This window comes from Ostrinia nubilalis, chromosome 1 (genome assembly GCF_963855985.1).
Source record: "Ostrinia nubilalis chromosome 1, ilOstNubi1.1, whole genome shotgun sequence".
NCBI lineage: Eukaryota > Metazoa > Arthropoda > Insecta > Lepidoptera > Crambidae > Ostrinia > Ostrinia nubilalis.
Genome location: NC_087088.1, coordinates 3,135,477 through 3,161,180, shown reverse-complemented (window position 1 = coordinate 3,161,180; position 25,704 = coordinate 3,135,477). Strand labels below are relative to the sequence as shown.

The 25,704-nt window shown below is 38.1% G+C and overlaps 3 protein-coding genes across 3 annotated transcripts in view; all 3 read right to left on the bottom strand.

The window, feature by feature from the left end:
- LOC135084365 (probable peroxisomal acyl-coenzyme A oxidase 1) overlaps nucleotides 1–6,842 on the bottom strand; it is a 36,088-nt gene extending 29,246 nt beyond the window's left edge. The window contains exon 1 of the mRNA XM_063979172.1: nucleotides 6,698–6,842. The gene's annotated coding sequence lies outside the window, so the exon portion shown is untranslated. The remainder of the gene's footprint in view (nucleotides 1–6,697) is intronic.
- A 555-nt stretch (nucleotides 6,843–7,397) lies between these two features.
- LOC135083197 (probable peroxisomal acyl-coenzyme A oxidase 1) lies at nucleotides 7,398–17,824 on the bottom strand. The gene is made up of 13 exons (XM_063977961.1): nucleotides 17,640–17,824; nucleotides 15,346–15,505; nucleotides 14,868–15,036; nucleotides 14,301–14,424; nucleotides 13,819–14,063; nucleotides 13,314–13,474; nucleotides 13,040–13,202; nucleotides 12,442–12,632; nucleotides 11,605–11,754; nucleotides 11,211–11,316; nucleotides 10,724–10,876; nucleotides 9,983–10,099; nucleotides 7,398–9,576 (listed from the first exon to the last, which is right to left on the bottom strand). The coding sequence occupies exons 1-13, from the start codon at nucleotides 17,755–17,757 to the stop codon at nucleotides 9,433–9,435; spliced, it is 2,001 nt and encodes a 666-aa protein (XP_063834031.1). The 5' UTR covers nucleotides 17,758–17,824; the 3' UTR covers nucleotides 7,398–9,432.
- A 3,350-nt stretch (nucleotides 17,825–21,174) lies between these two features.
- Nucleotides 21,175–25,088, bottom strand: LOC135081831 (large ribosomal subunit protein eL19). Its single transcript, XM_063976648.1, has 5 exons — nucleotides 24,990–25,088; nucleotides 24,691–24,797; nucleotides 24,137–24,300; nucleotides 23,555–23,745; nucleotides 21,175–21,333 (listed from the first exon to the last, which is right to left on the bottom strand). Exons 1-5 carry the CDS (start codon nucleotides 24,992–24,994, stop codon nucleotides 21,198–21,200), a joined length of 603 nt encoding a protein of 200 aa, XP_063832718.1. The 5' UTR covers nucleotides 24,995–25,088; the 3' UTR covers nucleotides 21,175–21,197.
- Between the last annotated feature and the right edge of the window lie 616 nt (nucleotides 25,089–25,704).

Sequence of the window (25,704 nt, the reverse complement as noted above, 5' to 3'; positions counted from 1 at the left end):
CAGATATTTTATGATGGGGTATATTTTTAATCAAAAATTACTTAAAAATATCTGGGGGCACGGCAGTGCCCCCACCAAGTCGAGCAAAAAAGCGGCACGGCCGTACCATCCTTTTCTCGAAGCAATTCAGGCCATTTTCGACTGCCTGTAACTTCGTTGTGGATAAAACTAGAAGGCTGAATTTTCATTAGCTATGCAGGCATTGTAAAGACACGGTATATTTAAAATTTCATTCAATTTGAACCAGTAGTTTAAGAATTATAACGGGTCAAAGTTACTTAATTTTGTCACTCACTGACTCACTGACTCACTGACTCACCGATCATCAAAACTCTAAGGCACTTCTAGCAGACCTAGAAGCTTCAAATTTGGAATATAAGTAGTGTTTGGTGTATGAATCAAGGAAAAACTAAAATATTTGGGGGCACGGTAGTGCAACCGCCAAGTCGAGTAAAATTTTTCAATTTCGGTCCAGTTTTCTAGATACATAACTGCTGTCTACAAAATACAAAAAGAAATGAGATTTAGGGGCACGGTAGTGCAACCGCCAAGTCGAGTAAAATTTTTCAATTTCGGTCCAGTTTTCTAGATACATAACTGCTGTCTACAAAATACAAAAAGAAATGAGATCCCATCAAAAACAATACTTGTCAAAAAAACCAAGTCTCGCAACTCAGTTGTTCTACGGTAAAAAGTTGTGAGATCCATGTAATACCAAGTCCAGGCCAGGAAATCTTTAACGTTTTACATAAATATATTGACTTGGCCATCGCATGAAAACACGTGTAAATTAAATTATTTAGTGCGATGGCCAAGTCAATATATTTATGTAAAACGTTAAAGATTTCCTGGCCTGGACTTGGTATTACATGGATCTCACAACTTTTTACCGTAGAACAACTGAGTTGCGAGACTTGGTTTTTTTGACAAGTATTGTTTTTGATGGGATATATTATACAGGAAGCTGGGACATATTTACGGGAATAATTACTATAATTCTCTATTTATCCAATTAGGAATCATAATAAATCATGGTGGTCTAATCAAAGTGACAGATCACTTTGATTGGTTGAATTGAAGATACTAAAAAAATCATCAGATAGTTCCAAATATTGTAACATTTCCTGAAACACGATGTACACATACAGCGTGTTTCAGGACTTACCTACGTAAGATTTTAAACTTGTTTCGCAAAAAAAACTTGTGACAAGTATTTCAGCAAATTAAGTTACCTACTTGTAAATACTTGTGATAATATCGTAAATACATACAATGAATGACACAAGGTGTAAATTATTGTCAACTAGCGGGCCGCCCGCGACTTCGTACGCGTGGATCCCGTTTTACCCCCTTCATCTATCTTACGCGGTTTAGATTTTTTCATACCAATGTTTTTTTCCCGCTAACTCCCGTTCCCGTGGGAATTTTGCAATATCCTGTTGTAACTAAGCTTTGAGTTTACTAAGGTACTTGCATGCCAAATTTCAAGCGTCTAACTTAAGCAGTTTCATACAAAAAAAAATTCCCGCTAATTCCCGTGCCCGTGGGAATTCCTAAGTATCCTATAACCTGCCCAGGAGTACGAAGAATAATTGTACCAAGTTTCGTTAAAATCCGTCAAGTAGTTTTTGTTTCTATAAGGAACATACAGACAGACAGACAGACAGACAGACAGACAGACAGACAAAAATTTTACTGATTGCATTTTTGGCATCAGTATCGATCACTAATCACCCCCTGATAGTTATTTTGAAAATATATTTCATGTACAGAATTGACCTCTCTACAGATTTATTATAAGTATAGATTTGAAGTATTAAATGTCTCTGATGTGCCGTCCCTAGTGAATAACTGTTTGGCTAACGACTGCTCTTTCACCTTCAAGTGAATATTGGGGTTTATTAATTTATTAAAATATGTAAATCAAACCTGAAATTCACAATAACATGGTCAAATGTTTTTTTTCTGTTTTGAAAGTCGTCAATTGATCGTATTAAGAACCTACATTAAAATTACATTACGTGATGATATAAATTGTGGTAAGAAATTCACTAGAAAATAACTGAAGCCGCGATAGCCGAACGGTGAAGGGGCCGGACTGGCAGACGCGATATCCGAGGAACGCCGAAAATCCGAGGTTCGAATCCCAGCGCCACTCGACTATTGTGGTGAGCCCACTCGTAACACAAGCATATTTAGCTTACCACGAGGGGCTAACGGGACTATTATATGTGTAATACAAATTACTAGTAATCTTAAAAAAATACTATTAACCCTTAACCACTGACGTACGTACGTGGTACGTCGGTCAAACGGTTTTTCGTTCAAAACTTCATTTTGTGCGGGAATTTTTGCGTGTCCTTTTTGGTAGTTTCCTAGTGGCCAGAGATGCGTGTGCGACGGGAGAAAATAGATGGGTAGCACGTCCCTAAGTAGGAGAGCTAGACCACCCGACGTATGTGGTACGTAACGTCAGTGTTAGTGTAACTTTTTCAACATCGCTTTTGTATGTTGGTCCATAGATAAAATTAATTGCTAGCAATCTAATTTATTTACTTGGCCGTCTATATATAGAAAACCTTATTTACGCCAAAAATTATTACAAACGACGAAGAAATTAGCAAAAAATCCAGTGGATGAAAATTTTTATATTAGTTGCGGTTTTCGAGGACAATCATCATGATGGTGAAGGAGCTTTAGTTCGTGGCTTTGGATTTGACTTCTTCTGAAGATTATATACCATATTTTCATATTTCCTAGCTAGTATGAAGCATGGCAAACTGGTGATCAGGTCATTAAACAAAGAAATACTAAAGAAAATAGCCTTCCTAAATGAACTGTATTAAAAAGTGACTTAATTTGTGAATTATTGTTATTATGATTTTTTCCTGATTAAAACTGTTATAAATCTTTATTATGGCCAAAATAGAAGTTCCTAGTGTTATCGAATATTTTTGTGTTGATTTTTAAAAAATGCCTGTCTAAATTTTATTACATCTGGAGGATTTCACCAATATTATACTATTCTATTAATGTTACTATGTTTTTTTTACTATCTCTGTTTAATATAAACATGTGTAAATAATATAAATTCAAACTTCACATAAGTTACAGTCTATTGATACATCAGGAGGTCTTCAAAGTTACGTACGTATGCCGTACGTACGTCAGTGTTAGTGTAACAAAATGACACGTCAGTGGTTAAGGGTTAACTATGAAAAATATGTAGGATGTCTTATTCATTGAAATGTATGACGTTTTATACGACAACACTATAGCCTGCGTGCCTACTGCATTCTAACATGAATTACTTTGCATTTGTGTATGGCGTCAATGTATTGTCATTTTTAAATAATTGAATTGTTGATTAATATGAGTAGGTAGGTAAATTATATATTAATTACGTATCGAAAAAATTTAAGGTGTTAAGTAGATAGAAATGTCAGTAGGTACTGGGGGTCACCAGCACAAGATGACTCCAGGTGACACAAGATGGCTCCTTTCTCGTATTTTAAATTGTATTAAAATGAAATTGATAATTTGGAAACATATGGACACAGGAAATATGAAACAAATGAGGTACATACAAATCCTAATTGTTATTTGTGATTAAAGTTAAAATAAATTATCAGTTACCTTATTATTGGTATCCGTATCATAATTATTCATTTTTATCTCTGTAATATTTGTTTGTTTTTCATTTGGCCTAGCCTTCCAACTCTAGGCCAAATTTAGGTACGCATTTACATACCATTTGGCATAATAAGCGATAATCCTTTTTTTTAGTATTAATTACGATAAGACACTTCGATAATAACCCTGTTTGACGTACCCTAATTAATAAGTAATAGGTATAATTATTATTATAATATACAAAAAACATAAATGATCATAATGATTTATTAGTTTTTTTTTTTCTAATTTTGTACAGATAATTTACAGAAATACAGAATTTAAAGAAAACTATTTTTTTCAGAACAATTGTTTTAAAATTTTCTGGCAAAGAAAGGTAATACATACACAAAAAAAAATACACACACAACGTATACGCTATTTAATTATAAGAGATAATGTATTATGCGAAAATTAAATCTAAATGAACGCAATAATTTAGGATGAGGATGATAAATATGTAAGAAAATTTCGAATACACGTGTAAGTTGTACTTACAGTACCACAAAATGATTTCAAAAAGTGTTCAGAAAGTTTTCAACGAGTGATGTCGTAACTTTTGCTTTAAAGTTACTGGTAACTTTAAGACTTATTGATTGCCAAAACTGTATTTCAAATACATGTCTTATTTAATATTAATATGAAAAAGATTATTATTTGAACCCTGGCTTGTAATATTGATTAACCGCGTTGTAAGACTTTGTACCCGCGAGTCCAAGTCCAAATGACAAACAATAACATAATTTATCTTAATATTAAAGTATAATTTTCTTCAGGTGATACGGAAATCATGTGACTTGAGCGTTATCTACACTACAGTCTCTACATCGATTATTGAATTAATTACAATTCTTTGCGTGTGATCTCTAGGCCTGGCGATAAGTTAAGACTACTTATATCTTTAAAATTTTGCAATATTGACGCAAATCATATTCAAGGAAGCAATGCATATATAGTTAAACATCATTTCCGTACACACCTCTACATTTAAACTTTGAACTTACTGCTAAGTACCTACATAGAGACCTGAGCGAACTAACTGAAATATTTTTTTAAACTAAATAACGTCAATATGGTTGAACTTTAGTTCATTTTCATGTCGTGTTTTCAGTAAAAACATAATTACTAAATAAACACAAAATGTAAATTTTCTTACTGTAAACAAAATATTAATTTGTAAAACATTTTGTACATGAAATGTTTTTTTAAATAAATGTGTCAGGGTCCTTCCGCAAAAAATGGAGTAGCTACCTAACAAATGCCTTCTAACGTAAACGTATTCCACTTTGAGCACCCGCCCAAAGAGCACCCGCACGAATAGCACCTGACCTATTTCACTTAGAACGCCAATCTGTATAGAATTCCACGAATAGCACCTGACCAAAATATCGATAGTGTACGTCAATTTGAATGCAGGAAACATTATGACACTAACGAGCTCCGTCAAACGTCATCATTCCTCCTCTTCATTTTACACACTTGGTAAGCATAGCAAGATAGATTGTCCAAACTATGAAAAGTAATAAAAATATTGCCGTGTGGTTCTGGCAGAATATAATTTGACCACTCTCACACTTCCCGTAGATCTTCAGACTAAAGGATAAATATATGCGAAAATCCAGGCCTCTCAACTCTGGTCATCAGCTCAGCATCAGCTATTCTGGGGGGCACCAAACTATTCTGGGGGGCACCAGACTATTCTGGGGGGCACCAGTCTATTCTGAGGGGCACCAGACTATTCTGGCTATATACGCGCATGTGGGTTCTTGCAGTAGAGATTCCTGTTGATGATGACGATCATGAAAAAAGTTTACGACAACCTCTGTCCGCTATTGTACTTTAATTATTTTTTTACAATACAGTGGACCCCTGGTAGTCCGACAAACATTTTGCAGGGCAGTGTCGAACTATCGAATTCGTCGGATTATAGAGTACTGCCTAAGACCCCCTATAGTCCGGATTTTTTTACAAAAGAGTACCTTGTAATCCGACAAATTACAGATCCAATGATAAGATTCTTTATACATACATATTATATACATATGTACATATGTACTCTGAAATACTAATTATACTTCATTATGTAGGTATGTCAAATTTAGTAAATTAAACAACAATAGAGAGCTTACGTTTTATTATAAAATTAACGTCATTAATGCTATAGAACTTACAAAAAATATGCAATAACTTTTCATGCTTAGCGAATACGTATTCAATAATAAATAATAGACCATGTCGGATTACAGGGGGCGCCGGATTAGACAGGGGCCGGACTACCGGGGGTCCACTGTATGTGGGACAGCTATCTTTACTACTATCAAAGCTAAATAAACCGATATAGATCGGTAGATAGGAAAATAAACATGTAATATCTGCCTACGTACTGTAGTATGCATGAGTTTTCATTGTGTAAAAAAACTAACGCAACATTTCACGGAAACATGCTGTAGTTACAGCAGCTGTCCAATTATTCTATCTTTTTTTTACTTTTCAGTGTTTTAAGCCCTAATTACTATAACACCTGCTTAAGTTTTCTTAAAATTAAGTCAACTGCCTATCGCATAGTGGTTCTCGCTCTACTCCGAGTATTCCTGAGGACGCAGGTTCGATCTCCGCACAATTGAAAAAAGAAATGTCAGGAAGTGTCTTTTGCGTTGGATATGAGTTATTGAGAAAAATGGTGCTGTATAACATATTCATCCAAGTATAACTCTTTCTTGTTTTATTTTAAACAATGAATATAAAAGTAAAGTTTGATAAAGATATTGATAAGAAAAAAAAGTCAACAAAAAAGTGTCAAGGTCTTATTTTAGGACCAGTGAAATACAAAATAAAGATCAAGTTTAATAATTTATTACCTGTAAAGTATTTTAATTTCTACGAATATTTCTAAAATTTTTGGATTAATCTCTACATTTTAATCGCTTTAAATATCTAAATCACTTTTGTCAATGAATTAGAATATATGTATTTTAAATCGCCTACCAAATAAAACAAATTATTAACAAATAAAACACATACATACCTTAAATCAACATGTAAAATACGTTTCGTAATTTACTGTCCGTGCTGGTGTAAATCACTTCCACTCTTTATCGTTCGCGATAACACAAGCAAAGACGTACCTACTCGTGCGGCCAGCGCGCGGTCCACAGACGGTATGACTCAACCGCACTTTAAATTGATAGATGCCCGTATTCACTAACATTACTATGAGGTCTCACAGTGCGCGTGGACGCACAGGGTCACACACGAACCAATCACAGAGCTCTATTCAACGCTGTGCGTTCGATTTGCTGTTTCACTTTTCAAGCATCGTTTGTGAATACGGGCGTAAATCTGTTGCGGTTATAAACACCAGCTATTCTTCAGGAAGTTATAAAGTATTTAGCAATGCATCATTGTCGATGCATGATAACTTTTTTGGACTGGATAATGCATTAAAGTTAAACCATAGAAATGAGGTTCTAGCGATTTTGTAATAATCATAGAAATACTTCGTCAAACGATGTGATGAAATTGGGCAATTACCTACGAGGTCTGAGCTGTTCGGATAACTGGATATTAAAGATCTGTCTTGCAACAGAATAACATTCTCAAGCATATAATCAAACACGTTAAGCATAATTTAAAAACTTGATATAATGTAGATTTTAAGGTATTGGAAGCCCTTATCCGAACTTTTGAACTAGGGACATGAGAGTTCCAAATAAAAGAACTTTAATAAAAAAAAACAATTTTATATTTCCCATCACAGATAAATTCTTAAAAACGTAATAAGTAAATAATCTAAAAATGCAACTTTCACAAAAGTAAAATTACCTACCTACTGAAACAAACAAAAATATTTTAATCAGAGGTGGAACTGTGTAAAGCAATCGTAATCATTTGACAGTTCATAACGTACCTACGATAAAGTCAGTTAAACAAAGCGTTTGACAGAATAATCGTACGTTATGAACTGTCAAATGATTACGATTACTTTACACAATCCCACCTATCGTCACGAAAATAGATTATGTTAACCTACAAGCTTCAAACAGTGTAAAAATAAACTACCTATTTGCTTTAACAGTCTGATGATGACTCTGATCGTGCCAGATTCGACTATTTCCGGAAAACAGTATTTTTTTATATGAATTATCATTAAATAATTAAGTTAATTAACCATATAACTTTACTTTATCGGAAGGATGATGAATCTATCCTGTATTTGATTGAAAATGAGGCTGACATAGGTAATCCGCCACTTCTTCTCAGCACCAGCCCTTAATATGTTGTCCCGAAGTGGTGGTAGGGCCAGCTATATTTGGGACGTGTATTATAAGTGCCCTGGAAAGGGCCTATGTACAGTCGCGGAATGAAAAGGTTCGTCACCTTAGTGTCGGGTTTCGCTTGCACTAGGTAGGTACTGTAAGAGTCAAACCTGCCAACATAACCGTGCAAGAAACAGTGCTGCTAACATTTAAATAAATATGACGTTTGTTAACGAATAAGGTTTTGCTTGTTTATTTTTCTATCCCATCAGTGCAATGTTACAAAATGTAGTTTTTTTAATTTAGGGCTGATTTTTCAATCGTCGGATAACTTTTAACTGAGGAACACTGAATATGTGCTCGCGATTCGTTGAGGGATAGTTTGAAAACTGTCGAACCTTTTCATTCCGCGACTGTACCTACTGAATAAACTATTCATTTTATTTCATTTCATCCACCTTATAGCGAGACACAAATTCTAGAGGCTCATTTTCAGAGTCATAGCTTAAAATTACCTTATTTATAATATTTTCCCGTCCTCTATCGTGTTGGTTGCAAACTATTGTATTACATAGCCTTAATGAGCTATTAGCATTGACAAGAGTCAATCATGTTTAAATGCGCCTATTACATAAAAGTCTTTGTGTGAATTTATAAATAGCTCTATCTGTGAAAATTTTAGTGATAGGTATTAGGTACAGACTTTTGCCTTTGGTAAATTCTCTAGTCGTAGGCTTCGAGAGTCGTCGTCTTGCTATGACCTGATGATGATGATACAGACAGACACTCTCTTTATCCTCTTACCTACGGGAGGCACCTATAGTTGCCAAGTCAAAAGTCACTTCTCAATACGGGTGGCATCTATTGTTATTTTAGCTAAGCCAATACTAAATCACGGCTTACGACAAAAAATCAATAAAATTACAAATTATGTTTAAAATGCGTTTGTAATTATGAAACTACATTAGTTGCAAAATATAATATTCCAAATTTCAATACCGCAAGCCTCATACTTTTTAAAATATCTTGATGTAAAGTGGAGCAAACCATTTTATAGGTTAAAATACCCCGTATTGAGAGGCGACTTTGGTTTCCAAAGGCCCCGTAGGTAAAGGGTTATTAGCCCTTTTCAGGTTTAGTATCTTTTGTAGTGAGTTGCAAGTGTGCTTCTTTATTAAAACTTAAGCCCTAAAGACATTATTTTCCCTATTGCATACAGTTGCAAATTACAGTTTTCACAGCTCTCTTTATTAGCTAGCCCCTTTTCAGAGCACACTTAAAACAATAATTTTCACCAATGTACACAGAGAAATTTTAGTTTTCACAGATCTCTTTATCTTACGCCCGTATTCACAAACGACGCTTGCTTAAGTGAAGCAGCAAATCGAACGTACAGCGTTGAATAGAGCTCTGCGTCCACGCGCACTGTGAGACCTCATAGTAATGTTTGTGAATACGGGCGTTAGACCTTTTCAGAGCGCTCTTCTTCACTTTCGTATAGACATTACAGTTTTCCCTGCATGTACGGCTTGAGGTACTTGTGGAAGGGGCTATAGTCGGGCTCCTTGTTGAGAGGACTCTTCTGAGCCTCTCCCATGAGCCGCTCGTACACTCGCCCGTCGTATGACCCCAGAGTAGAGTGCAGCATCTGAGGGGTTAATTTATTTTAATGGCCTGTAAAACTTGCTTTGAAACGAATTAAAAAATATTCGAACTTTTTAAGCTATGTTAGAGATGATATTGATCGTCAGTCTCTAAAAAATAGGACTAAATTATTATATTTTCTTTAATTTACATTACATTTTGGTACAAGTAATGACGTTGAAGAATACCATGAATCATCAGCGCTTGTTTGTACAATGGCGACTAAATAATGAGTAAATATGAATATGATATTGGTATTAAATAAAATGATATATTTAGGTAGCTACAATACGCTACCCAGCTCAAGTAATTAAAATAACCGGTAGAAATATAATTAATATTTCTCAACAAAGAAAAGGCAATATCATCCTTCAAGGATTTGTCAAACTAGCCCTAGCTCCCTTCCAAACCTTGTCTCTGATGTCGAAGGCGTCCACCAACCCCACAGCGTTAGGCCTCAGAATCACCAACAGTTCCTCGTACCAGGCCTGCAGTTCTTCAGTGCCTCTTTCCGAAATGTTTGTATACTGTAACAAAAACATAAGCACAAAAATGAACACATTTTATACTGTTGAAATCAATAACGCGATCCAGACTAATTGATAAAGTTTGAAATGAATTAGTTATAAAGTAGTAGTAATGGTATAGGTCATAGGTAATGGTAGTAAAATGGTTTATTTTAAAATTCCGATGAATGATTTATTAATCCGACACAAGCAACATTTAGTGACTCTACGTATGAGTGTACCTTTATTTTTACCTTAAATGCGATGAAACATAGCGATTTGACAATCGTATAGAACAAAATTAAATGTGTTGCTGCCTGTAAGTACCTTCTCTATTTTTCTTCTTGTCGTGTCGACAACAAACCTACACAGCGTCAGCCAAAAACTCCGCCACAAGAGTGGCGTTGTCAGTAGCCTTAATTAAATCTTCCTGCGTGCAGTTGTTTGGGCACGCAGGACACGAGATCATGTGCTTCGTCGACTGGGGAACAAAACCACACTTGCACTCCAAGTTTGAGCCATCCAAGAATTCCTACCTGAACAGATTGTCCTTACTACGGCCGACCTGTGTCCTTCTCTATTGATATTAGATAGACAAGTTATTATAGAACCCTATGGAAAACTTAGCTACAGCTTTGTTCTGACCTTGAGTAGGTCCACAAGGCTCTGCAGCGCCCAGTAGACGAGGTAGAGCTCCAGAAGCCGCCGCAGGACCGCCCCCGTCGACGCCGAAGCCCCCGCTATCATTTTGTTGGCACCTTCATAGAAGTAGGTCGCTAGCACTACTCTTCCATGGGTCTGAAAGATGTTATGTTACAGTTGTTTTAAGTGAAGGTGAAACTACCAAATATGTGAATATCAGGCCTCCCCAACCTATCAAGCCAGGCTAATCCGCAATCTATTTGCTTATGGTAAAAATATTGAGGGCCTTGATGATGATGATGTTATTTATAAGGCACTAAATTGAAATCACAAATTTTATGTGATGCTGTCATTTCTCGTGATTTCGATAAAAAAAAACTCATTAATGCTTTTAGTAGTTACTCGTGAATAAAGCTTTATGATCGGGGTAAACGCGCGATAAACCGAAACCGCGGGAAAAAGCTATTGAAAATGAAGATAAAATTCTTACTTCAGCTGCAGCCACCAACTGCACTGAACTCAAGTTCCATGCCTGTTCCAGCGGCACCCCTGATGTTACTCTCTTCTCTATCGCCGCCGCACATGCTGATATTTTCCTAGAAGTAAAACAAGTCAATCTAAACTTAATAATTCTTATTTCAATAAAAACCTTTTACAAAAACTTTGACAAGTAGGTAGTAGAGTAGGATAGTTGTATTTCTTATACTCGTACTAAATAATTTATTGCATCCATAATGTTACAAAAGGTGGTATGGTAAAGGTCAATTAGCACCTCGAAAATAACACGAAATATTCCAAGCAAGATAAAAAATAATCAGAATTATCGTTAATGATAAACACACACCTTTGAACCGATCAAAAACAAATGTATAATTAGTACTTACCTCATCGCAACTACTTGTAGTCCGCGAATAATTCCTTCGGCGGAATTTTCCCATTTAGGTAGAAAACCTTCGCTTGAAGCAGTTTTCAGGTAGGCCACCGTTGGAGGTAAGGTGTGACTGTCTAGTCTTTGCCATGTTTTAAGTAAGAATCTGCAATGAAATGAAGTTAGCTATGCTAACTTTACATTATTTTTTGCCTTTGGCTCACTTTCATCCTTTGAGGCCTACATAACTTTACCGAAAAGCAATACTCAACTCAACCCATATGCATCCTAAACTCTCCTCAAAGTTTAAGGTACTCGTATTTGCTCTAAATCAAGAGCACCTGCTCAATGGACCTGTGCTATGACTAGCTAACTGGTAATTAGTGCATGAAAATTAGGAGAAAAGCAAAAGGAAAACAAAGCAGGAGATCGTGCTTTGTGCCGTTATGGAATGTTTGTGCCCAGCTGTGGACTAGATTGGCGAAAATGATAATAATTATTGAGTGACCTGAAATACAAGCTTTTTTAGCTTAGTTCAGGCATCAGTCTCCCACAATATTTTACTTTAAGCCAAATTTATTGTACTAAAAATATTGTAATGTTTGTTGTGGTGAGGAAATAAAGCATTTTTATTATTATTTGTACCTATCTCTCGGTAAGCACGGCGCGGAGGCCGGTCCTTTTGGAAGGCGTTCATGGGAATATACAGGATGTCCTAGAATGGGAGAATCAAACTGATAGGGAAGGTAGCTCTACTAATGTACTATCCCTAAAAAATATCTATACGATAATGTGTTGGGATGTGTACACCTAGCGGATACTATTTTTTATATTACTATTGAGTGACCCTCACCTAGCAGTTTGCAGCAAGAGCACAGTATTGTCGCCCTCGTAGATGCAGGCCGCAGTGACCTGCCCATACAATGCGGGCAGGTTCGACGACAGCATGTAACCGTACCCCCCACACGCCAGCCGACACCGCTCTATGCACTGCGCGGTGTCAGACGTGACGATGGCTTTCAAGCAGCAGACTAGTGCGTGCAGCTGAAATTGGCATAGTTATTGGAATGGTCTCCAAATATCTAACGGAACTAATCCTACTTTTCCACCTCTGCAACTTCTGTATAGCCAAGATCTCCAATAAACTCAAACCAGTAACGTACTATCTACATCGAGCAAAATCTAACTAAAGTATCTATTTCGTTCTGGAAAGTAATAATATATGCACGATAGGTATTTGTGAAACTTGCGTACGTCGACTGGACCGTTCATGCGATACTACTGACCGATTGAGTGATTAACCATTTGATAAATATATTATATATGTTATTATAGGGCATTAAGTGCATTGAAACTCATTGGTTTGTTGCACCAGTGCACTTACACGAAAGAAAAGTGAAAATTTATAGTTATTTTTTAAATTAAAATACAAATACCAATTAGATAAATACCTCAGGTAACCGATCCAGTTTCCCATTGGCAACTTGTTCGTTGATCTCATCGTAAGTGTCCCAGTGTATTGTGGATATTATTTTAAAACAGTAAGCCGTGGCTATAGTTATTAGTAGTTTGTGTTGTTGAGTCAAGTAATCCAGTATTTGAAGTTCTGGTCCACTGAAACATGTGTTTTAATCGTTATGTTTGATATACAGGGTGTATCTACTTGGTTAACGTTTTACAATCCTTTTGTACAATCCTCAATGTACAACTTTGCAAAATACTTACTCCTTTCTCACCGGAGTCTGCCTCCTTACAGCAGAGTATCTGGTGGCGATAGTGACAGCCTTGGTAAGGTAGTTCACCATGTCGTAAGCTATGACCACCCTCATGAACAACATCGTCGCATAAATCAGCTTGCCATCGGAAGTTTTCACGTAAGTGCCATCCTGTAATGTAAAGGAGCGACGTTATTGGAAGGCTGACATACCTCGATTAAAACAAAAATATTACAGAACAAATTGAGAAAACTCCAAATATTATAAATGCGAAAGTAATAACTCTGTCTGTCTGTCTGTCTTGCTTTCACGCCTAAACCACTGAACCGATTTTATGAAATTTGGCATAGACATAGTTTGAGTCCCGGAAAAGGATATAGGATAGTTTTTATGCCGGTTTTTGAAACATTAACGCGCGCGATAAAGTTTTTCTGTGACAGACAAAATTCCACGCGGGCGAAGCCGCGCGCTGAAAGCTACCTAGTTTAGATATAAAAGCCATCATAGGCTCTTACCTTTAAAACTTGGGCATGCTTCATCAGCATGTTATTTCTCGGGATCCTCACATGGTCAAAGCCTAGAAACCCGTTGTTAACGGCCTCCAGTCCCAGCTTTCCGCCGACGTCCCCAACCCTGATTCCTGGTAGGGGCTGGTGGGTCTGCTCATCCCGGATTGGGACTATGAAAGCGTGGACGCCGTGGCTTTGTCCTTTAGTGTACAGCTGAGCCACTACGATGGCGTAATTGGCGGTGTGTCCCACTAAAGACGTATGAAAGGAATGTTTCAAGTTCGTCAGTTTGTGAATCTATCTAGATTTAGGGAAATGTCTATCACAAACTGATGAATTTGAAAATTTCAGTAGGAACCTTTAAGTATTTCAATAACTTTTCCAGCAGAATTGGAACGTAAGTATTGATTTATCGTTATCCTTTTCACCTTTATAAGGTGCTTTGTTTATGTGTCAATTACATAAATGATATCTAAAACATTACGTACAGCCACCAGCCCACCATTTGTGAGACGTCAGCGTGGGACTGTGCAGCACAAACTCCTGAGTGTCAGGGTCGTAGGTCGCCGTGGTTTCCAAGCCTCGGATGAACGTCCCGTGGCCCAGTTCAGTCTGGAAACATAAATATGTAGGTCATTGTAGGTAAGTACATTCGTTTTAGCGAAAAACAATGATGTTCATTATAATAAGATTCGCGAGTTCATTAAGTCAATAGCGTCAACGATATTTTAAAGTAATCAAGGATTCGGCTATAACCAAGGTAATGAATATAGAACAAAAATAAATGGATTTCTCTATCTATATTTGCAAATAATACCTACTTACCGCCTTATTGTCCTTAGGTTCTGCTGTATATACAACAACTTCGTTTTAACCAAATGACGTCCACTGCTGGACATAGACCTTTAGGATTTCCACAACGACCAGTCCGCCAAGTACTTCTCGCGGTCTATCTTGAGAGAGGCCTGCCCACACTACGTCTTCACTAACATTTCTATCCCAACGGCTATCATCAGCTCTATGAGCTATGTGCCCCGCCCACTCGAAAAACTTACTTGAGCAAAACTCCCAATGAAATTCCCGTTCCAAGCCCTGGGCAGCCAGTGGGCCTGCTGCTCCTCCGTGCCCTGGGAGACGATGGCTGGCACGAACATCAGGTAATGAAGCGCCATCGACGTCCCGTCGTACGTGGGGGCTGACCCGAGCAAACATTGAAGGAAATGTCTGAAAATATACATGTGTGTGTTGTTTAATGTACAGTACCTATGCTATGTATTAAAACAGTGTGTTAATAATAAAGAGTGTATAGTAAGTATTCAATTTTTGTAGTAAACTAATGGTAGGAACCTTAATGCAGTAGGCTAGGTACTCGACTATAGTAGGTTCGTTCGTTTTAGCCAAATGACGTCCACGGCTGGACAAAGTCCTCCCCCAGGGTTTTCCACAATGAACGGTCTTGCGCTGCCCGCATCCAGGCACTCTAAGTAGGTAGTCCATGTAAACACTTATGAAAAAACACTTATAAATACCTACCTGATATCAGTAATTTTGGTTCTCCCTTCCCTCTGCATTTTGCGCACCAACCCAAATATTATAACCGACTTTCTTATTGATTCTTCATACTTTTCCTTGGCACCTAAGTAATATTCTGGAACTCCACTGTAGTAGTCCTTAGTGCTGACCATAACGTTATCTGTGTGAGACACAAGACGTCTGAGTAAGTGATCTATAAACAAGTAAAGCGAAATACCACTCATTGATTAATCCCGAAGTCTCTATAACACCAACAAACTTGAAATTTGGCAGGTAGGGGAGACCTAGGAGGGTTGTGACAATTTTTACTTTAGAGGCCATATCTCGCTCAAAAAACATTCCACAGCTATAAATCATACAAATTAATGTAGCACCGTTCCTTCTGTTTTCAAAACAATAACCAAAGTTAACTAAAGTATTAGGGTTTCTAAGAAAATCACCAAAATCTTAGACCACTCCCTCTGTCACAACTCTCCTAGCACCGAGGTAAGTTGTGACAGGTACCGAGGTGAGTTGTGACAGCATTGTATTTGATCTATTAGATATAAAAATACCATAATACTCAATCAAATATTATTTTTAGCAAAAAAGTACTTTCATCATCCTTTAGTAACAATTAAAACAAATAGTTATAGGATATCGTTACGCAGATTGAGCCCCATTTCTCCAGCTTTCATTTTTCTCCCACGACACTGGATTTTTTTTAATTACTTATATTTTTTAGCTAATATAGTCACTTAATATATTTTCTTCGTCTTCTGTAAAAATAAAATAGTCTCGGTGGTATAATCCATAGACGGAGCTTCGCCTTCTGGGTTTACTTGATAAACCTCTTTCTTCTTAACATATCTTTACACGTTTAGATTGTAAGAGGTCGCAGCATATCTTAAACTTTAACCCTTTTTAACCTAATCACGTCTTCATAAGTCAGGTCCTATATTTCGACTCCAGCAAACAGTTCCTCTATATGGTATTCATGTATAGTCATTAGGCATTCAAAATCAAAAAAGTAGCAGCAGGCAATTATTCAAATTAATTATGAACCTACTAACACACAAAAAACATCTAAAAACATCGTGGAAATGGCCCATCAGAAAAATTAAGTAAGCTAGGAGAGTTGTGACAGGCTGTCACAACTCTCCTAGGTGTTTAAAATGACGACTTGGTTCGAATAATAATTTTTATTTTCTAAACACGATGCGCACACAAAATATCTGTGCTACATTTTGATACTTGAATAACCATGCAACTTGAGAAAAAATAACACAACAGTGCACATATACTAAGAAATGATTTAAATTGAAATAAAATTTTGACAAAAAACTTACTTTTCGCATTTTTTTGTACACAGACGTCATATTTACGTAACCGTGCCTCTTGCGCCGCCCGCAGGTACTTAGTCAAGAAGAGCGTGTTAAAAGCGACAAACAAGCGTTTTTTCCAGCTTCCTAACTATATTAAGTAAGGAGAAATCGTCCTTGTCACAACTCACCTCTGTCACAACTCTCCTAGGTCTCCCCTAGGTTCCTTATAGGGTGAAGACATCAACTAAGAACGGATTTTACGAAACTCTACCCCTAAGAGAGTAAAATGGGGTCCACGCGTACGATGTCGCATGCGGCCGCTAGGTTTCGCCCGTTAGAAATCTTTGTAATAATTCTAAGTAATCATTAAATAATATATTACATTTTATTATTTTAGCTAAATTATGAAAGCACCACCAATTGTTTTTTTTTCTTCTTTTGTTTAGGACGATGGTTATCTGGCAGAGAATGCCTTAGGTTCGCCTTATGCACAATGCACATGAATAGATTCGGTTTCTTACTCTGTGCCTTATGTCCAATTGTTTACCATTTAAGATTGAATTAATTAATCAATTATTCATTCATTTGTTATTTAGGACATTAGCGATAGCAGAATACTGCACTGCCAAAGTGCAGGCCATATCGTTAACCTTTTATTTAACCATGGACTTTTAGTAAATTAAGTTTTAACTATGTAATTAGATACTGTTTTGTTAAATTATACTGATTTTCAAACCTTAATTCCGTAGCTTACCTAGTCATAGACAACCGTAAACTGCAGTTTAAACATAACACAATCGCAAATCTACTGGTCATCATAACAATATCTATTTAGAGCTAACGGTACCTACCTACCTGCTTACTTATGTACATTATTCGGTTTTTAACCTCAGCGTCCTCAGCCGAAGTGTGGATTGAATATGTAAATAAACTTAAATATGAAATGAATCAACAAAACACGGAGCAATTAATACAATTTAATATAAATACCTCTATATCTTCGCTCAGCAGTTTTCTCCTTCCCCCCATCGTATAACACTGTCATTTCTTCCACATCGAAGGTACAATTCTGCCTTTCCCTCTGCAAATCTTTGTTTACTTCGTGCATTTTGTATACGTAACTAAATTGGATTATTTGTCAGTCATGCACTACCTAACAGTAACGCCACCCGGCGCAGACTGACCATTACGATGACGAGTCTTAAAGGTTAAAGTTCATCTCTATTAAAAGCATACACGTATGCAAGTATGAGCACTGAATGTTTCCGTTGACTTTCTTCGGATTGTGATAATTTTATGCCTACTAACTTCTGAAACTTCTGAAAGTATGTTTCATCTACATCCCTATTCAGCATCCTACCCCAGAATAGTCTAATGCCCATCCCAGAACGTAATTGTACACACTTTATCATCTTATACGCCAATGGTCTTCCTTTGCATCGATCTGTTCGTATACTATACCACTTCTCAAAAACTACTGAACAGATTTTCATGAGGTCTAGGTAAGTAGGTACCTATGTAATTTATTTTTTGAAAAGGGGACGCGTTTAATTTTTCTGTGATAGACCTAAATGAACGAATCAAGATGCAACAAAACTACAAATCACTATGATTTAAAACTATTTTTACAGTGTAATTTACACCTCCCCGAAGTCCTCATCCTCAGTCATATTGATGATATTGGGATATTGCCTGTTAACGCCTGCCTAAATGTGAAGAGCAATGCTTCTAATAAAATGAATTGGCTCTTTGAATTTGAGGCAGGCGTTATTGCACAATTTGATTCTTTTTTTATGCTTTTGATAAACAAAACCAATTTTCAAAATTTGAGTTTTGAGGCGATTCCATCCGTTGTGCACTCCCCCATGCTTGCCAGACGGTGAGGCGGAAAGAAGAGACAAATACCACTATTACCTCGCCTCGGTAAAAGCGATTCTATTGGTTCTTTACAAACGCATCCCTCGCTACGCATCCTCGCACACGCACATCTCTGGTGGAATCGCAGCCTTACGATAAATTTCTGAATGAAAACGCGCGTTTTCTGAATTATTTTCAATGGCGAGGCCACAGGCGAGGCAGTGTTGCTGTAACCGTGCGTTTACGGTTTGACGCAAACATACGAGTACCTACTGCCCAAAAACCGCTCGGTTATCGTGCGTACTCAAGGACACTAAATAAGAGTTCACAGTATAGTTATAAGGTGTTTATTATTCACTTCATAGCGGTGACGGTGGCCTCGCCCTCGCGCGCGAAGTTCTGCAACATCTCCTTTCTTGGCGGTGGCGATGTGCTCACGCTGCTTGGTCTAGCTACAGTACTCCAACACCTCGCGTATAGGTACTGTCCTACATTGAATTTCTTCAACAATCAGTCACGTTTACTAGCTTCTATATATTGTACACTCGCGAGCAAAAGTATGGAAACACTTACATGAAGTTGTTTCCACGCGATCTTGTGTACTAACACTACTAACGAATTTGTTAGTAACAAAAAAAGTGACACCATTTTAAAAACTAAACTTTTTACTTTAAATTGATACCAAATTCATTTAAATCACACCAGTATTTAAAAAGATATCCCGGCTGATGTCAAGAAGTAAGGAAAATGACATGAATCAACTGTTTGATACGTCGCGAGTTGCGGCCTATTTACCCCTATGAAAGCACGTGTATTCGGATTATTGCTTTCACACGTTGATCCATACACATCTCGGCTTCTTTTGACACTTTACATGGGACTCTACATCTTCAGAAGCAGCACAAATCGTTGCACTATTGCAAGAAGGGCTCAGCCAGCGGGCTGTCGCACGTCAGCTCCACATAAGCCAGTCCTGGGTTTCGAAAGTTTTAAGACGCTTTCAGGAGACTGGTGGCTTTCAATTAGCTCGCACTTATTTTGATGGGAAGGCGAGTAATGGAGGAGAGTTTTGTTCTCCAATGAATGCAGACTGTGTTTGCAGTGCAGCAGACGAAGAGGTCGGGTCTATAGGCGGCCTGGGGAGCGATTTGTGCAGTGCTGGTTCGCTGAAACAGTGGCTAATGAGGGTGGCTTGCTCGACTTCCCATCGAGATGTGTACGAGCAAATTGAAAGCGTGCTTATCGGTGACCTGCCGTCAGTTTCGAGCCTGTGGCAGGCCTTTTTGGAGTCAAATTCTATTGCTTATATCTTAGACGAACTGTCCACTCGCTAACAGCTATCCTACGAACATTTCTGAGCTCTTGCTGGACGTTGATACCAGCCAAATGACGATTTCATAGAGAGGTTGACATGAAAAAACGGTCATCCCTCTGCGATGTGCACCGGCGCTGTTCAGAACTTGGGCTCGGGACAAAGCCACCATTCTCCCGAAAGCGTCTTAAAACTTTCGAAACCCAGGACTGGCTTATGTGGAGCTGACGTGCGACAGCCCGCTGGCTGAGCCCTTCTTGCAATAGTGCAACGATTTGTGCTGCTTCTGAAGGTGTAGATTCCCAGGTAAAGTGTCAAAAGAAGCGGAGATGTGTATGGATCAACGTGTGAAAGCAAAAATCCGAAAACACGTGCTTTTATAGGGGGTAAATAGGCCGCACCTCGCGACGTATCAAACAGTTGATACATGTCTTTTTCCTTACTTCTTCACATCAGCCGGGATCTTTTTAAATACTGGTGTGATTTAAATGAATTTGGTATCAATTTAAAGTTAAAAGTTTAGTCTTTAAAATGGTGTCACTTTTTTGTTACTAACAAATTCGTTAGTACACAAGATCGCGTGGAAACAACTTCATGTAAGTGATTCCATAGTTTTGCTCGCGAGTGTATATCATCCCCGAAGACGCGCCCCACCATTCTTCTACTAATGTTCGAGTGTCATCGGTACACGCTAAATTATCCATAAGTGCACACGCACACTACAATACTGACGCTCGGATTGCTCGGATAAACTCCCCATACCCCGCGCTTCCCTCGACCAAAAATTGGTGCGGCGCGTCTTCGTGGATGAAACTATCTAACGGTATGCAAGATACCACTATTAATTTGAAACTTTCTATCAGGGAAATAAGGTCGAAAATAAAAGATCGAGCAGTAAAGTTATAAGGTGTTTATTGTTCACTTCTTGGCGGTGACGGCGGCCTCGTCCTCACGCGCGAAGGTCTGAAGCATCTCCTCCTTCTTGGCGGCGATGTGCTCACGCTGCTTGGTCTAGCTACACTACTCCAACGTATAGCGGGTATTGCCCTACATTTACCACGTTTACCAGCTTCTATAGATTGTATCATCCCCAAAGACGCGCCCCACCATTCTTCTGCTAATGTTTGTTTGAGTGTCATCGGTACACGCTAAATCATGAGTGCACACGCACACTACAATAATGACGCTCGGATTGCTCGGATAACCTCCCCATACCCCGCGCTTCCCTCGACCAAAAATTGGTGCGGCGCGTCTTCGTGGATGAAACTATCTAACGGTATGCAAGATACCACTAAGTATTATGTAATTTGAAACTTTCTATCAGGGAAATAAGGTCGAAAATAAAAGATCGAGCAGTAAAGTTATAAGGTGTTTATTGTTCACTTCTTGGCGGTGACGGCGGCCTCGTCCTCACGCGCGAAGGTCTGAAGCATCTCCTCCTTCTTGGCGGCGATGCGCTCCTCGCGCCGCTTGCGCGCTTCCTTCACCTTGTTGCGCCTGGCTTCGGCTTGGTCGCTGTGGACAAACAGTTGCAAGTTAATAATATTCAAGACTATAGTCTGGTCCGCGAGCACGTAGAATTTTGTCCGATGACCCCAAGCTACCCATCCTTATCGCTCGCGCGTAATTATGTTGCTGTCGCGCTTGCACACTCACTGGGGGCGCCCCCGTCGCACAGTCGCGACAGCAATATAATTACGCGCGAGCGATAAGGATGGGTAGCTTGGGGTAATTGGAAAAAATTCTACGTGCTCACAGACCGGGCTTTAGGTAATAGGCAATTATTTTTATTGGAAAAAAGGGCATTTTATTCAACACATAGCCATAATCCTCCCCTACACTAGCGTCTTTCGAACGACGTCTCGCCAGCGCCTGCGCATCAAGTCCTAGCAGGCATCTATTTTTCTATGCAACAGTTAGGGCTTGTTATTCAACATTGCTTCAAGCTTCCCTCACACTAGCTTCTTTCTTTTAAACGTCGTCGCTCAGCGTTTACTCAATGCGAGTGGTGCTGGTAAAACAAAAACGCTCGAAAGATGCTTGCATCTTTGGGTCCCGAATGGAATCACTAAATTAACTGCGTGCATGATGATGACGGAAAATCGGAAAAACGACTGATCGGTACGAGCATAAGCTGATTTCCACCCGATCCAGCGGCAACCCGGCCCGTTAATACACGTCCTTATGAAGGAATATAACTACTACAAAAAAAAGCCAAAATGAAGCTTAAAACTATCACTAATGTAATGTTACTTTTGTCCTGGAAGCAGGGCTAGCTTTCATTTAGTATACAATGTCCTCATATGAAGAAGTAATCAGAGAATAGACTATGTTTAACACCAGTACATTATAAAAAACAGTAAAGTTTACTGATAAAAGTGATAAGGATAAAATGTCTTTCACATTTTAAAGCTTTAGAAATATTTTTACAAACAGGGTCAAATATTGAACTACCGGAAAAAAAGTTCTGAAGTGAAAAAATAATATTTCATAAACTTATATAATTCTCAAATTGCCAGAAGTTTGGGGTATATTCACTTGAAGAAATTGTCCAACTCAGTTCAATGCAACAGGTGTATTGTTGATAAATGAAAACAGTGAAATTTAGTTACTCCATTTGTTGCAACATGGTGCAATTTGAAGTCCAAGTCCGTTGACCCCAAACAAAATTTCATCACAATATCATATCAATAAAGTTCATTATCTTAAAATTTAAATTATTAATTTATTATTATTATTATGTTTGTACGCTTTGGAGCTCACGGGTCAAAAGTGGCCCGGTCCTTTATAAGGCTTGCGTGGGGATACAGATCCAACACGTAGAGGCCGTTTTAAGCGCAAAATAATCGACAAAAGTGAAAGTGGTGCACATGCTGGATCTAGTCTCCGACTATATCATGGGATGAAGCCAGAGACCATCCCCAGCCTGTGCACAGGAGCTATTGCAGTTATTGGAGAATGGACTAGGGTTATGGATGAAGGATGGATGGACTGGTTACTGGGCTATGGATGGAGACTACAGGACACCTGCCTGGTTCATAGTCTCGGACTGAAAAAATGGCAGGCGGTGACTAGCCAGCGACTAAATGGGCCCCCCCTGGCGTCATGGGTCGTATAGACCGGACTGAGGGGCAACATTGGCGTCTGCCAGCTCAGGGGTGTAGAGAGGTGTGCTGCGCTTTCTCCGAAGTTACTCGCGGCGTTATGCCCTTTAACACTTCCACCCCTGGAGCATATAGCTCTAGCGACTCCACTCTGGCCGGCCGGTTAAGGCAAGCCAGAGGTGAAAGTCCTGCAGACCCTCTCGGAATCCACTTCGGCAAGCCGAAGACGAGGGTCTTGACCGACTCTCGGGAGCACTCGGATTAACAACTGGCCCCGTGGTGTCGCTCGCCACAAAGCTGCCCTGCGGGGCTTATTATTATTATTATTAACGCGACGTTTATTAATGAGTTGAGTTACATTATGTACTCATGGCCTGGCTGCGATGCTGCAGCTGTTTTAATGAGGGTTTTCGCGTATGAAAGATCCACTAGATGGCGGGACGAGGATGTGGGGTCTGACTGCTGCGTGATTAGTGGGTTTTGACATATCTGTCAATGTCATGTCAAAAATAACCAATCATGCAGCATTTGGACCTCGCGTCTACGTATTACCATCTGGCGGATTTTTCATACGCGAAAACCCTCATTGAAATGGAACGCGAAAGTTTAAAATCTTATATCCTTCAACGTACCTGAGCATCTTGGTCCTAGCCTTCTCAGCCTTCTTCCTGTGGATGTACTCCATGAGCACACGCTTGTTCTTGAACACATTACCCTTCGCCTTCATGTACAGCGCGTGGTACAGATGCCTGTCGATCTTCTTGGCCGTTCTGTACTTGAGGAGCAGTTTACGGAGCACTCTTTGCCTTTGTACCCATAGTTCCTGTAAGGAAACGGTAGAAATGTTTGTGAAGGTTGTGTTTACATCAGTTTTACACAAAGAAAAGTTTGGTTTATTTCAAATGATACTACAATACAAAGATAACTTGAGTATGAATAATAAATATTGGTCATTTTTACACTGCAAATGATAAAAGGTTAATCATAACATTTATTCATTTCATATCATCATTTCAGCTACAGGACGTCCACTGCTGAACATAGGCCTACACCGATATTCATAATAGCATTTATTTAAAAATGTCTACAATTACATTCCTATTTCTTCACTGCCTTCCATTTCTAATCCAAAAACCTCTCATATCTTCAAGAATAGATAAAACAAAAAGAAAATAAAATAAATACAAGTTTATAAACTTTTCAGTGATGTTTACCTTTTGTGGCATACGCGCATTGGCTGTACCTCTTCTCTTACCGAAGCCACAGTGACGACCCTTCCTGCGGGCCTCTGTGTTTTTGCGAACGCGAGCGCGCGAGTGCACTGCTACGGGCTTCTTGATGACCAGACCATCCTTGATCATCTTACGGATGTTCTGTCCTGAAATAGAAATTGAACAGCATGATAATATTGGGCACAGTGAATAATTCCTACCTAGTAGGTGCCTACAATTTCTGATATCTAAATGTTATGATAAAAAAGATTATAAATCAGTGCAAAATTGTAATGAAACATGAAGGCAAGTGACTTGCAAGTCCCAAAAAAATTGGGTATATCAATAAAACGCTTTTCTAATCTAATCCCTACCCACAATATCATTGCATGTTTCCACAACTAATAAACCAAAATAAGGCCTCGGATCATCAAAAAAACTAAGTAGGTAAATATTTAATCATATTAATTCAATTATTTATGTATTTTTAAGATTGTTAGCAGTGTAAATTGGTTGACATGGAAATACAAGAAGCGTGTAAAAAAGGTTATACTTACTGGAGTTGGTGTTGGCGATTTCATTGATCTCGTTTGGATCTAACCACACCTTCTTTTTACCACATCTCATAACAGAGGCTGCAAGCCTCTTCTGTAGCTTTAGGGAACTGAAAGGAAGAAAATATCACGATTGACCACATGGCGCAGAAACACCGAAACCACTACCGCGTGAACGTTGTTTACTAATATCCGAAATGTGAAACTATACATGACGCGTATTGTTTAACACTTGTTAAATCAACTGCAAGCCGATTTTTACAGAATATTTCAACTATTTCATAGTTTTTCGAAAAACTAACCTCATCTTGACACGGTGAGATCCAACGCACACAAGAAAGAAATATGGCTGCCCCGTTAGGGATGTAATCAATAAATCGATTCTAAAACAAAAAATTAATAGATGAATCGATCAATTTATAATAATCGTATGTTTTTTTTAAGTTGATAAATCTTTTAAAACAGTTTTAACTACTAATTATCACAATATTCACAATACTAGTGAAGCTGAACAATGATCTCAAGTTTATAGTGTAGAATAAGTAAGATAAGATTTATGGTTTTTAGAAATCGAAAACATTACAAAATCAATTTTGATGATGGTTAATTATTATCAATTCATCTTGATTATTATTACTGACGGAATTGCTACCTTAATTTTGAGTTTCATTTCACATCTCACCCGCAAGTTTCCTCAGTTTATCATCAGTTACTACTCCGTGACCACTGACCATGGCGCTTGCAACAATGCCGAAATATCGGAAACTCAAAACTAAGTCTACATTGTACATCTGATGATGATGCACTACAAAAAAATATTTTAAGTGTTTCATCAACTAAGTTTAAGCGAACTTTATTAATTGAAATATTGATTTCATTTTTATCTCTGTTATACATCCCTATTATTTATTTTCTTTTTTTCTATTCTCTACTTTTGTAGGAAAAGGCATTATACCATACATCCAAGTCTTCAAGTTTTTAAATATTATTATGGGTCGCTCAACTAAAGTGGAGGCA